Below are 15720 nucleotides of genomic sequence, written 5' to 3'. Positions count from 1 at the left end.
TGGAGCTGGAGGTGTTGCTAGGCAGAAGGGATGAGGGGAGGTCAACATAGGCCTGAGGCATCAGGAGGTGAGGAGCAAACCGACAAGAATCTGTCCAGAGAAGATAGGCTTTGCGGGTGGCTGGAGGAAGTACCACTCTTTAGCCAAAGCTCTGAGCATTAGGGACTTATCACACTCACCGCACTTGTCTTACAAGCACAAATTTAGGGAATGATAATACTAAGAATATTAAGATGGTAACTGTAGAGCCTTAAACTAGAATTGCTAGGCCCTTGTAAGAGCCTAACTTCATGTGGTCATGCTCATTATACACACCAGGTTTTAGTTTCTTATTTGGTTTTAAAAAAAGAAAAACACGCATCTCCTTTTCTCTCTCTCTTTTTTTTTTAATTTATTTTTGGCTGTTCTGGGCCTTTGTTGCTGTGCGGACCTTTGTCTAGTTGTAGAGAGAAGGCGTTATTGTCCAGTTTTGGTGCACGGCCTTCTCACTGAGGTGGCCTCTTTTGTTGTGGATCCTGGGCTCCAGAGCACTAGCTCGACATTTGTGGCGCACGGGCTTAGTTGCTCCACGGATTGTGGGACCTTTCTGGACCAGGGATCGAACCCCTGTCTCCTGCATTAGCAGGCAGATTCTTGACCACTGAGCCATCAGGAAAGCTCCTTTTTTGTTTTGTTTTGTTCTGTTTCTATGGAATTGGAACATTATTTCAAAAACTGAGCTTTTGTAGTAGAAGACATTTTGAGGGTGCCAGGAACCTGGGTGAGGAAATCTATATGTAGGGTTGGGATTATAGCACAAAGAGAGATCCCAGAAACTTTCTATCTGGACATGACCTTAGAGTGTTCAGGTCTTAACCCTCTGTGAATCCTGAAATTTTCCCAAGTCCTCAAAATGAAATTCAAGTAAATTCAAGGAAAATACACCTTTTAGTTTTGTGATCTTTTAAAGACAGGTCTTCTCATATGCTTAAAGTTGCCTCTAATAACTACTCCTGTAAACAAATGGTTGCCTGCCCAGGCTATCTACCCTTTGGAAGTTCTGGAGAGAAGAAAAGCAATAGAACACTGGTCATAAACATTGTTTATTTGAATCTGTCTTTCCCAACATTTTGTCCATTGCAAAAAACAGAAACTGTACAGTTTGCTGATAGAACACAGAGGCAGATCTCTCAACAAAGGATCAATAAGCTTGGGGAATAAAGTAACTCTGTACTCATTTATTTTCTCCATCATTCTACCATCTGCCTGCCCATTTGTCTGCCTGTCTCAATCTTTGTCACTGTATAGACTAGTATTCTTTTAACTCTTAACGAGTTTTATGGAAGATGGAAACTAATAATCCTGAACAACCTCCTCTCCATTCAAGTAACAATCAGAAACTATAAATCTCTTCATTTTATTTCCCAATTCCTAAGAGAGAGAAGTACCACAGCCCAGCAGGACATATTCACCTTTGGTCTAGTCATTCATAGCCAGGAGAATGGGGTGAATTAAATGAAGGGCCTATTCCTATCAGTTAAAAGCTTCTTCTCCACGAAGATGGTCATGGACTGCTCAGAAATGACAAGATGTGACTGTCCTAGATATAATCAAAAGTTTCTAAATTCAGGGAGGGTGACAATGAACTTTAGACTTCAGTAGTTTGATTCAGTATTGGAGCCAGATCATAGGATTAACTTTTTTATTTTTTAACTCCACAGAAGATAAAAGAGGAATAAAAATGGGGCAGAATCCTACAAGGATTTTTCAGTAACATTTTATAATTTACTTTTAGTTGATACTTAAAAGTATTTATTTTTCAGTGTTCATCTATTGCAAAGTTCTTGCTTTATTAACAAGTAGTAAAACATTTCTTATAGTATTATAGGTAATTTTACAACAGCAGGTTATTTTATCACTTATTGCTCAAAATACCAACTTTTCCTAACCTCCAGTGCATTTTTAAAGAAAAAGGAGTTTGATATCTTGCTTTTGATACCATATTGTCACATGTTTTCAGCTCTTCTTGTATAGAAAGCTCACAGTGTCCTTCCTTTCTGAGCATGTAAGCAAAACAACAAAAGTCCACTATTATTTTATTATTTCAATGCAATATGAAAAAAATCTAGTGATTTACCAAAGGCAACCGAACAACTAGTTGACAAATGCTAAACTTTTTACTGGTATCAATTCAAGTTCTTAAAAAAAAAAAAAAAGACTGATGATAATTCACCAAGACCAGGCTTTTGTGTCTTTCAAAATGAACTAAAGTTTGTTAGAAAATGTTTGGACTCTGTGGGAGAGGGAGAGGGTGGGATGACTTGGGAGAATGGCATTGAAGCATGTATAATATCATATATGAAACGAGTCGCCAGTCCAGGTTCAATGCATGATACTGGATGCTTGGGGCTGGTGCACTGGGACGACCCAGAGGGATGGTATGGGGAGGGAGGAGGGAGAAGGGTTCAGGATGGGGAACACATGTATACCTGTGCCAGATTCATTTTGATATGTGGAAAAACCAATACAATATTGTAAAGTTAAAAAAAAAATGTCAAATAAGAATGTAAATGAATGCCTCACAAAAGGTATCATGGAAATGTAATTTGTTACTTGGAATATGTAATAGTCCTTGGAAAACTACAAATTACTCTCCAAAATACAAAATATTATTAAGTCAAGATATCCCCCTAATATAGATTAAATGAAGATAGAACAGAGCTTTTCTCTGAGTGAAGGTAAAGGAAGATAAGTTAACACTTGTTGTCTACCTATTTTGTGCATGACAAAATATTTTTTGTGGGGAAAGGAAAGTGGTTGAAAATTTTTAAATTCTAAAGATCTAGAATAAAATAGGGCTTCCCTGGTAGTTCAGCTGTTAAAAGAATCTGCCTGCAATGCAGGAGACCCTGGTTTGATTCCTGGGCCTGGAAGATCTCCTGGAGAAGGGATAGGCTACCCACTCCACTATTCTTGGGCATCCCTGGTGGCTCAGTTGGTAAAGAATCTGCCTACAATTTGGGAGACCAGGGTATGATCCCTGGGTTAGGAAGATCCCGTGGAGGAGGGCATGGCAGCCCACTCTAGTATTCTTGTCTGGAGAATCCCTGTGGACAGAGGAACATGGCAGGCTACCATCCATGGGGTCACAAAAAGTTGGACATGACTGAGCAACTAAGCACACACAGGATTAAACAGAGTCATACTGTACCATCAAAAACCAGATTACCAATCTCAATATATTTGCTTCTAGTATCCTTCTTTCATTTAAAAAAAAATTTTAAACATAAATACATGCTTATTTTAAACATTCAAATTATAAAATATTAAGGAAAATAAAATCTTTCCCCTTAAAAAAAAAAACTTTCCCCAAAATAAAGTATGAAAATTTGTTGAAATTGCAGCTGTTTTTCTAGGCATGTAAATACAGAGAATGTAGATTAATGTGTAGAGAGATATATGTGCAGAAACAAAAGCTATTTTTATAAAAGGGGACCATGCCATAGGTATTACTTTGACATAAGGATAGTGGGCTTCCCTGGTGGCTCAGATGGTAAGAAGATACGCTGAACAGGAAATGGCTACCCACTCCAGTATTCTTTCCTGGAAAATTCCATGGACAGAGGAGCCTGGTGGGCTACAGTCCATGGGGTCACAAAGAATAAGACACAACTGAGTACACATGTACCATACCCAATTTTTGTTTAGTCCAATAAAAGTAAAAATAAAAGAAAGAAAAAATGAGAATTTTGAATATTCAATAAACTGTTTGAAACAACATAGATACACTTTTTTCCCCTAAAACTTTCCTGCAAAGATAAAAGACACACTGAATAATACTGAGATCAAAATGCTTATGTATTAAAAAAAATATATATATATATATACATACACACATATGTTCTCTAATTTTGAAATTATGAAAGAAGACGATATTATCACTCACACACTTCAGACCATATTCCTTTACCCATCCCTCTTTTTCTATTTATACTGTTATTTTAATATTATCCAAGTTTATGGCATTCACATTCTGTTCTATAACTAAAACCAACATGTTTCTTAAGTAGTTTAATATTTGAACATACTCAATGTGCATACTATTCTGCCTCCATTCTTGATATCTGTATATTGGTTTATTTTTAGTTGGATGAAATTCATTATTAAGTAATTTCGTCAAAAGTAGTCATTTATGTTATATTCCCAGGGTTTTTGTGTATTTGTTTCTTTTTTGATGGTAAAGTGTGTTGAATGCCATTAGATTTGAAAGATATGTCAGTGGATGATAATAGTCACGTCACTCTTTTATTCAGAATACTGTAGCTTTTCCCTCACTGTCTTCTGGCATAGAATGCTATACTGTTACAAAATCTGAGATTAATATGATTTTCTCTTTCACTCTTTTAAGTAATTTTGTTTTTCAGCATGGTGTTCTTGAAAAGACTTTAAGTTTGAAGATAAGTCACTTTACTAACACATGCAGCTAACACATGCTTTGGTGTAAAGTGTTCTCTCCAAAATGTCTCTGGAATTTGGTATATTTTTTCTATTTGGAATTTTCTTGGTAGCTTTCAAAAGATTTGTTTGATTGTATTTCTCAGTGACATCAAGATTCTTTATGTTAGATCTTATCTATCTTTTTTATATGTTACCTTCTCTTCAATTGTTTTATCTGTGTTTTTTCATTACAGTTATCTCTAATCTTTTTGTCAGTAATTTGACTTTTAGGAGGTATCTGTTTGTTTGTTTGTTTGCCCATCTTAGTTGGTTTATTCATTCTTTAATAATGCTGTTTGGGTTGGATCTTTTATGTATAAGTTACATCCTAATTTATCTGATTCTATAGTTTCTTTTTTTCATCTTGACATTGAGTTATGCTTTTTGAATTCATGTTCTTACTCTACAGCATGAAACAATTTTGAGAAATTTCCTAAGGCTCAGTCAGTTCAGTGCAGTCACTCAGTCGTGTCCGACTCTTTGCGACCCCTTGAATCTTGAGTTATATTTTCTGCTACATTGGATATATTGTCTATCTTTGGCATGCTGTATGTTTGACTTTTATTGTTGCAATGTATTTTCCTACTTACTATTCCATTTATTTTCATATGCTCATACTTGAAGAACTATGTACTAACCATTCATTTATTCCTTACACAGAGGGATTTTTTTTTAACTTTCTTCTCAACATATTAGGGACCTGTTTGTTTTCTTCCTCTGAGTTCCATTTTGGAGGCCAGATACCCACATATCATGAGTACTCATACTTTGTACCTCGAGGGAATATTGTGGGAAGTTCAGCCTTTATTAAACCATGTGGGTGCTTCTCTCTATTTTAAGATTATCTTTAATGGTTTCTAGCAAGATTATTGGTGGAAAAGTCATAGGTGGACTTGATTGGAGAAATGCATCATTTTTCAGTTGGGCTTCAGAGATTTTACAAAGTGAGTATATAGGCATGAAGCTATTGGCTTGTGAGATAGAGTCAGCTTTACTATTCATGCTTCTCTGCTTCACTCTTTTTTTCTTCAGGAGCTCTGGAGTAAAGGGCTGGAGAAAGGAGCCCTTCAAACAGAAGAGAAAAAAATTAAAATACCCTATGCATGTACATGGGTTTCCCTGGTAGCACAGTGGTAAAAAAAAAATCTACCTCCAATTGCAGTAGATATGAATTCAATCTCGGGATGAAGAAGATCCCTAAAGAAGGAAATGGCAACCCACTCCAGTATTCTTGCCTGGGAAATCCCATAGACAGAGGAGCCTGGCAGGCTACAGTTCATGGGGTCACACAGAGTTGGACAAGACCCATCAACTAAATAATAACAATGCATGTCTATATAAATCTACTTATCTCCAGAATTTGAGGTTGTTAAGAGAATTCTCAGAATTTTGTTGCTTCACCCTAAATCTCACAACTGTTGGGGAAAAGATTAAGAAGTTGAAAATCCTTTTGCCTCTCTGAGCCTGGACAAGCCCTTCTTATTCCACATATTTTTTCCTATCGTTTCTTTGTTTATTTTGATTATTTATAAGTCAGTGGCATTGGAAATTATCCCTTTTCTTGTTGATACTTCAAACCAAAAAAAAAGGAATTTTATTTGAGCCTAAGTTGAGGATTATAACCTGGGAAGACCACCTGAGAAAGCTGTGAGAACTGTTCTGCCACTAGAAGTCAAGGTAGAGTTGTACAAGCTTTTTGAGACTGAAAGCTGCTCATCAAACGCTGCATTATTGACAGCTTACATAACCCGCATCTAAGCATCATTTTGGTGGGTCATGTGGCCCCTTACAAGATCAAGAACGAATGTTACCTTTAAGCAGCTGTCTTGTTGGTGCTGGGAGAACATTGCTCTTTATGGTTGAGCAGGTATTTCTGCTGATGGAGGAGTTTTGCTCAATGCTAATGCAGATACACAGTGCACTAGCAGGAGAGAGAGGAGGCCAAAGGGGAGAGAGAGAAAAAAAATTCTTAAATTGTTTTGTCTTGCCATGAAATGCGAATTTTTATTTCACAATTTCTCCTGTTGATCATCAATCTTTATATAGAAAGCATTATGTGATCAAATATTTGGCCCATTGAAGCTAGGGTGGCTGCTTGCCTTTCCCAGTGTGCATCAAATCCCTCAATGCTGGGTGCTAATAGCCTGCTTCTCTCTGGTGGCTTATACTAGCAGAATGTTCAGCAAGGGTTTATGGCCAATTCTAGGTAATCCAATAAGAGACTTAAGCCAGTTTCCTTGTATGTGCATTGTGCATTGCCCATTATTTTATAGCCCACATTAGAGGTGATCTTCAGCTTCAAGTTGTTCAGACATCATTATCCTAGTACAAGCAGATGATGCACAGTGTGAAAGGCAAGAAATTACCACTTATAATTCCACAAACTTTAACTTAAATTGGTAGTAGGAACAACAATATCATTAGTAAAGATCTAATCCCCAAATCCTCCTGAATCAAACTGTTTTCCTAGTATTTCTCCTACTGTAGAAAGAGGATTGTTCAGAGCAGAAATCTCACTTTAAGGGTCATAAGATGAGTTAACAAGTATTGTGGCCCAGACCTTGCTGATTTCTGTTTGTTATTTACTCATTTTTATAATTCCTTGCTCATTTCATTAAGCACTAGAATAAGAAAAGTCTGTTTTAACTCACTCTTTCCCAATCAACTTTTATAGTAACACAACAATGAAGACTTAGTATTGCTACTTTGCAGTTCAGAATTAAGTAACTTATCCAGCATTATATAGCTAGTAACTAACTAGCATTTCCCTGGTGGATCAGACAGTAAAGAATCCACCTGCAATGTGGGAGACCTGGGTTCAGTCCCTGGGTTGGGAAGATTCCCTGAAGAAGACAATGGCTACCCACTCCAGTATTCTGGCCTGGAGAATTCCATAAACAGAGTAGCCTGGAAGGCTAGAGTCCATGGGATTGCAAAGAAGTCAGGCACGACTGAGTGACTTTCACAGGACAGGAACTAACTAGGCTGGAATGAAAACCCCCATCTGTCTGCTATTTTAGGTAAATAATGGAATATAATAAAATTACAAATTTAAGATAAAGTTACAGATTTAATTTATTATTCCTGGGCGCAAATATTTTGGAAGAAAGATATGGATCTAAGTGAATGGTGAAAAAAGTGAGGAGAGAATCAAGATGCCTAAGTTTGATTTCTTTCTATCTCTCAAAGCTGATGATGAATTTGGAAAAGATGATTCAACTTCCTGGGTTTTAGTTTTCTTGTGTGCAATAATAATATGGATGATGATGACAATAATGATGGTAATTTTCTTAGTCTGATGACTATTATTCACTTGTACCAGGCACAATGTGATAAACTTTATAAGTATCATGTCATCACATCTCAAAATAACCATTCGATATACATATTCTATTTTATCAATGAAGATACTGCAAATTTTGCAAATCCACTAAAGCCCATTTGATTTAAGGGCACATGATATAAACCATTAGTTCTATTATCTTTCCAAACCAAGAAGTCTGGCCTGAATGGTCTTTAAAATATCTACCAAATTTGAGATTATCGCGAGCTGCAGTAGGTATCAGAGGAAATGAGCATGCTCCTACATGACCCTCAAGTACAACTAGTAGAGTTCTGGACTGGATGCCCTTAAATTAAATCTTAATATGATGATGTTTTTGCTTTATGTGTTCATTTGGACATTAAAAAAAAACACAGACTTTCTCTTAAACCATGAATACTGAACTCTTCCTCTCCCTTTCCCACATACTTTTCTTTCTTATCAATTCAGTTCAAATGTCCTAAAGTGGAGATAGGTAATGCGAGCGTCCACATGAATGTGGATGATGAGCACAATAGCAGCCCACATGTTAGATACTGAGACGAGTGAGATAGACATGCATGCAGAGCAAAGGGATAGTGCAGGAGTGGCCCTGTGGAGTGGCAGAGCCCAAGTAAGGTGAAAAGGGCACACCTTTAGTGGGCTGGTCTAACAGTAAATATCAGAGTCTGGGAAGCCTGAAGAGGGTCCCATTGCCAAGACGGGGTGGTAAAAGTAGAAACCTGCAATCTGGTATTGGAGTCAAGCAAAGTAAGGACTGAATCCCCACAACGAAAGGACATTGCAGTGTGAGGTGTTAGATCCTACACAAGGATGTGAAAGTTATCCACTTTGGAATATGACCATGCGCACAGTGTCAGAGGTCAAGTGTAATGAAACAGAGCATCTACACAGGAAAGAGACCCTGAACAGGGTCAGAACCTGAGTGAGGTAAAGGAGGCAAGAGACAACTCAACAAGTGGTGTCAGGGCAGGTATGGGAGTAAAACTTGCAGCAGGTATCACAATCTGTAAAGGATGAGGAGGAGCTCCATAAAGGGGAGAAGCTGGTGACAGTAACGGGCAGTTGTTACATATAGAGAGATTGAACAAATGCATAAATACATTGAGAATAGTGGAAACCAGGGTTCTCATGGCTGGAATAGGAAGTTAAAAATATAGACAGAAAAAAAACAAACCTAGAACAAACCCTCTATGAATTACCACAAGATTCTAGTGTGGACTCTAAATACATACACACATGCTTCTATCCATCTATCCGTCTGTGTGTATATATGTGCATGTGTATGGGCTTCCCTGGTGTCAGCAGTGGTGGCTCAGCGGTAAAGCATCCACCTATCAATGCAATAAACATAGGTTTGATCCCTGGGCTGGGAAGATCCCCTGGTGAAGGACACGGCAACCGAAGCCCGCTCCAGTATTCTTGCCTGGGAAATCCATGGACAGAGGAGCCTGGCAGGCTACAGTCCATGGGGTTGCAAAAGAGTCTGGCATGACTTAGCAACTAAACAACAACAACTCATGTATGTAAAATTATACATATACATACTTACATGCCTTCATGTACATATAATATATAAAACCTACACACAAACACACACACACACATGCACATATTGAAAGGTCCTCAGAGCAAAAACACCTCAATGAGTACACTTAGCATCCAGATCACGGCTTCTCAATATCATTCTCTAATTTTAAAAAAATGAAATTTTCTTAGAAAAAAGGACCACTTTGATGGCTGGAACAGGAAAACTGTAAGATGATTCTGAAACACTTTCTTATACCAGAAAGTAAGGAAGAGAACAAAGAATAACAGGCACATGTCAAAAAGATGAAGAAACCAGCTTGAATAGGCTCCTGCTGGCCAAATCAGTGAAACTTTGGGCATCCAATAGTCATGAACTATAACTTCCTTTATGTAATAATAAATAACTTCCTTTATTTAATAAAAAATTCCTTATTTAATAAAATAAGAAGCTATGGATTCACACTGAAAGAGTAGATCATACTGATAGAAATATATAAATAAAAATTAAATTCTCAATAAGGAACAGTATATTTACATTGTCTCAAAGTCTGTAACCACAAAATGCTTACTAATTATAAGGGGAGGGGGAGGTAATTTCATAGTGGAGAGGTTTCGCAGGCAGTACCTTAACCAGTGATCAAAGTTAACTTCAGCAGAAATGAGAGAAGCAGAAGTCCTGGACTATCTGATAGGATGCTATCTGAAGCACACAACATTCCTGAATCTAATCATAATTAAACAGCAGACACAGGGAAACACCCTTTGTGGGAGGGGAATGGAGGGACAGGAGGGCAAGACAATGTGATCAATATACTCTGGATGGTGGGGAGTGTTTTCTTTTCATGGTGATAATTTTTAAAAATTAGAGCCAGTTTTTACAGTGCTTTAATTATCTTTAAACAAACAAACAAAAAAATCTTTATAGACCCTTTTTATTACCCATATTTTCAGCATACAGCTCCTACAAGGACCCTGATCCTGTTGTCCCTTAGACAAGCCTAAATTGAGTGAAACCTAACCAAATCAGTGCCTTGTAATTTTTGAAGTTACCAGGTGAGGAAAATCAAGTGAAAACAGAAAGTGTTCAATTAATACCTTCAAGGACACTAAAAAGAGAAAACAATAAATGAAATCTATGATTCTCTGCTGGATCTTTTTGCTATAAACGATTTTATCAAGAAAAACAGAGAAAGGGGACTGACAGATGCTAGCATTGAAACAATGTCAATTCCTTGATTTTGATCATTTTATTGTGTCCTTTACAAAAAAATAGACACTAATTCATTTATGATAATGTGGCATGCTTGCAAAGCTACTCTTTAAATGGTATAGGACGAAAATTCTTTGTACCATTCTTGAAACTTTTCATATGTTTGAGATTGTTTCAAGATGAAATAGTTTTAAAAATATCTATTTATTTGATGTCTAATACTGTTTACATTCAAAACAGGGTCAAGTATTTTCCACATGGTGTAATTTTTCTTTTCTTTTTCCAGGTGATGGTGGCTTGAGCCCTCCTATTTTTACCCAAGAACCACAAGATGCTATTTTTCCTTTGGATTTGTCAAAATCTGAAATAATCCTGAATTGTGCTGCTAATGGTTACCCATTACCCCATTATAGGTAAATTTCTACTTCTGAGCACCATGCTGGTTTTTTTTCCTTTGTGTTCAGGGTAAAGTATACACATAATTTATTGTTGTTGTTACTTAGTGGCTAAGTTGTGTCCAACTCTTTGCAAATCCATGGACTCCTCTGTAGTAGTCTACCAGGCTCCTCTGTCCTTGGATTTACCAGGCAAGGATAATGGAGTGGGTTGCCATTTCCTAATCCAAGGGATCTTCCTGACCCAGGGGTTAAACCCATGTCTCTTGCATTGGTAGGTGGATTCTTTACCACTGAGCTGTCACCAAAGCCCATACACACCATAAAATGACCTAATTTGAAGTGTACAGCTCAACGAATTTTTACATAGGTATACAGCTGTGTTGGAGAATGGCATGGCAACCCACTCCAGTATTCTTGGAGCCTAGCAGGCTGCAGTCCATGGGGTCGCAAAGAGTCGTATAGGACTGAGCGACTAAGCACAGCACAGCACATTCAGCTGTGTGTCCACCACTCAAATGAAGGTAGACATTTTTGGTACCCTAAAGTATCCCCTCATGCCACTTGCCAAGTGATAATTATCCCACCCTCATCCTCCAGCAACCACTCTTATAACTTACTGGTTAGATTTGCTTAGAGCAGTTATTCTTGAGATTGGGTCTATGTTACAGTGAGAATTCAAAAAGAATGGAAGAAAAAGGAAGGAAGGGAGAAAAAAAGAATGAAGAAAGGAATAGAGGAAGAAAGAAAAAAAAAATAAGAGGACAGGAAAAGATTTGTTTCCCCAATTTGAAAGAGATTGTAAAGCACAAATTCATTTTGTACTCCCTTCCCCACAATATGTGGTTACTGCCTCAGTTGCCCCATATACAATGACTATGAACATGTTTCTCTAAAAGGAATTAATCCAGATTGAAACATTTTTCATCAGACCAATTTCTGTGATTCCACTGATACATTCCATCACCCCAAAAGAATTGGTTTTAGAAAAAATATGTTGAAGACAGCTATGGACCATCTAAGGCAGAAAAGCAATTTTTATTCTGGGCAACTAGAAATACATATATTTGTTCCTCACATATTACCTCTGAAATAATAAGAAAGAATGGTCTGCAGTGTTTCTGTTCTTAGAATATTACAGTAGAGGCAGAATCTGATTCACATTGTGGGTGGACTTCACAAATATATGCATATATGCATTATACTTGTGTAAATCTAAAAGATATTGTGTTGGCAAGAATTGCATGTGCAGTGTGAATATAGAAAAAGTAGAATAATATTAAAATGACTATTGTGGCTTTAGGGTTTAAAAGCATTTTTTTAAGTCTTAATTTTTAGTGTGTGCATACTAAGTCATTTCATAGTGCTAAGTCATTTCAATTGTGTCCAGCTCTTTGTGACCCCATGGACTGTGTAGCCCACCAGGTTCCTCTGTCCATGGGATTCTCCAGGCAAGAATACAGGAGTGGATTGCCATGCCCTCCTCCAGGGGAATCTTCCTGATCTAGGGACTGAACCTACAACTCTTACGTCTCCCGCATTGTAAATCATCACAAACAAAAAGCAACAAATTCAGTCCATTTTAGTAAAAAACAAAACAAACAAAAAAAAAACTGTCTTTTCCTGATTTATATGTTCCATTAAAAATACCATATTTATATATATAATTACTGTGATCTTATAATTATCTAATTAATTAGCTAAATGACTTAAATACAAAAGGTTAAAGACAACTTTGTATCTTGTGTCTCTTGTCAAAATAACTTCAGTATTATTTTTTACAACAAAAGAGCTGAAAACTGTGTCTTATTATTTAGGCTTTATTAAGGCTTTTCTATCTTTAGAACACCTCAACCAATGAAGTCCATCTAGCAGATGAAGATTACTTAGTTTATAAACTGGTCCATCTAGTTCATGGTTGTTTCCTTAAGTAAAAAGCTGTGTTATTTAAATTAAAACTTGGCTAAATATACAAAAATGTGACTAACATATTTTTGAGATCACCTAATACTTCAAGTTGCCATTTTATTTTTGAGAAGTAATTTGATTGTTCCTAAAGATTGATAGAATTTATTAGAGAAAAGGAAAAACATGTAAGTCCCTATACAATCAGAAACAATTGTTAAGTATAGGTAAGAGAGATCATCGATTAGTCATGTACTTATATAAAAATTTCTATTGACTTATAACACATGGAAAGATATAATAGAGTGGTTCTCAAAACAATTTGCTAATAATACTTGTGAAGAAATACACTGAATGAAGAGATGGCAAATTTCAATGTTGTGAAATGGCTTCTGTTGTAACGCTTGTAAATAAGGAGGCTAAAGACAGGCAATCAACGTCTTATTTCCAGTCCCCTTAACCAGGTGTAGCTTATTTCTACTATCATGGTATAAAATACTCAAGATGCTTTTAAAAGATAATGAGGAAAAAAAAATTTTTTAATGCTTAAATGTCAAATTGAATCCCAGTTTTCTTGATAATAAAGTAAAGGGCAGAGGTATTTCAGACAATGCACATTAGCAACAAAATGTGAATTTTAGTTTTAATATGACCCTTTCGAACTTAAAATTTATTTTTAAAAAATCCTCATGACTGTATTCATTTTGGATTGTGTGTCTGAGTGTTTGTGTGTGTGTGTGAAATAGATGGACACTTTATGATTCGGAGTTTAAGATTATTTGAAATTACTTGGGTATAGTGTGAAGCTGTACTAAAAACCCATTGGCTTAGAACCAAGAGTTATCATTTCTAGTCACAGCTCTATCGTTACATATATAACCCTGGAATAATCATGTCTTTCTCCTTTCGTTGTATCCCTCATCCACAAAGTGAGGGTGTGGTTGATTTTAAGGTGTATTTTATTCCTTTTAGTAAATTCCCTTTAGAAAATGAAGTCTCATAAGAGAAACTAAGCAACATTGAAAGCAGAACTTTGGAAACAGTTTAAAAGAATCTTGTCTAAAGTCACTTTCAGTTGGATTCAATACTTTCACGGACAGAATATCAGTGAAGACAAGATATATGTTAGGCAAAGTTTTCCAGTGGAAAGGATCGCTTTCTATTCTTTTAAAGACCAGGAAACACATGAAAATTAACATCTAACCATGCAGCTTTGTTAAAGGAAGGAAAATGGGCTACTCAAAAATAGTACTTGGAAAAAAAATAGTACTTGGGTAGAATTGCTTATACTTAATAAGTCAAGGATATAGTGATGAGATAGGTGATGAGCTTAGTTCTAGAGCTCAGAATATATATTTTATTTGGGAAAATGAAATGACACACACATAAATTATTTTTACATAGGATACCCTCTGTCAAAAAAAGTTCTTTGAATGTCAGAGAGAATTTCCATCACGTGTCCTCTGAACCTGGTCACTGCAGAAGGTTCCTTTCTGTGATTTAATCTATTCCAGTCACAAAGACATTCTTAAGTTTGGAGAAGCTCTAGGCCTGTGAGTAAAAATCACAAAGGGTGTTACTCTGCCTTACTATTCTTTTTATTCATTTCCTCCCTGGATCTACTTAACAACTTTCTGTGACAAAGCAGGATATTTTTATTGTGCAAATTTTATAATCAATGGATATGACTTTTGGAGAAATGACTTGGCTAAGCATACAGAACAAAGGAATATCAAAGCTAGGCCTAAGACTCTTTCTGTGAGGTCAATGGAACTAAATTTAGTGCACATTAGAATCACCCAGAGAGACGTTACAAATTTCAACTTTGGAGTTCTTCATGTGTCTAGGAATGGGTCCAGAAATCGCACTCCATGTAACTCTAAAGCAAGGCTCCGTTTTGGAAAAAACACTCTCACACACACATACATTATCACAGACTAGCAGACAAATATAGCCCCAGACATTATATTCTTGACACAGGGCTTAACTACTTAATAGTGAAGGATGTTCCCCAGAAAAAGGTCAAGATTTTAGTTCAAATCCATTATGTTTCATGGAATCAATATGATATTAAGGCAGATGCTTAAAATAATCTTCTATAGCATATTTCCTAGTTTGCATCATGAGATAATTCTCCTGGGCATGGCATTCTATCAGTAACACTTGTATGACAATCACTTGAATTCATTAATACTATTTCTCAATTTATTTAAACATATTAATTAGAACAAAGCCCACACCAGGAGTTGAACCCCTGATCTATATGCACAGTTTAATAATCATTGTACCATAGTGATTAGAATGATTATGGGGAGAGTGTGAAAAATTCATTTGCTGCAGCTAAGCCAACAACTTTGAATTTGTGTTGAAAAACAATTACCGAGCTTAATTAGGAGCATGTAATGATGACAGCAGTTATTTCAGTGATTGATTTCAAAATTAAAGAAAGCTGGCAAACTAAGTGTGGTATATCCTTTGCATTGAAAAAGCAAGGGAACACAAAGGTTCAAAGACCATGCCCTGTAAACAAATTATGAAAGACAGCATTATAGCACTGGCAAGGAGAATATTTAAGGCTTCAGATAGGCCTAAAAAATAGTAGTTTTCTCCATTTTCTTCTAATATTGAGAACTAGAAACCGAATAAGTTTCTCTAGAAAAAAAAATTGGCAGATAGTTCAGGCAAACGAAATGTACTATTTTTGACTGTTGTCTTCCAGCTTCCTTTTATTAAAAAGAAGTTGAGGTGCACAAGAATTGGCTAAGTAATTTAAAAGTGACAGAGTTGGTTCAAGTCCTCTGGATGATTTGATATCCATCATTTCTCATCTTTAACAGGGGAGAAGATACCCTAAGTCTGTATTTCTCTTCTACTGCTGTAGA

General features: G+C 36.4%; 1 protein-coding gene across 1 annotated transcript in view; it reads left to right on the top strand.

Annotated features, from left to right (window-relative positions):
* Positions 1-15720, top strand: part of CNTN6 (contactin 6) — a 320429-nt gene that overhangs the window by 129411 nt on the left and 175298 nt on the right. Inside the window, exon 3 of the mRNA NM_001191459.2 lies at positions 10825-10951. Within this exon, the coding sequence (NP_001178388.1) occupies positions 10825-10951 (127 nt within the window). The remainder of the gene's footprint in view (positions 1-10824; positions 10952-15720) is intronic.

The sequence above is a fragment of the Bos taurus genome, chromosome 22 (assembly GCF_002263795.3).
Source record: "Bos taurus isolate L1 Dominette 01449 registration number 42190680 breed Hereford chromosome 22, ARS-UCD2.0, whole genome shotgun sequence".
Lineage (NCBI taxonomy): Eukaryota > Metazoa > Chordata > Mammalia > Artiodactyla > Bovidae > Bos > Bos taurus.
This window is presented reverse-complemented; position numbering and strand designations above follow the sequence as displayed.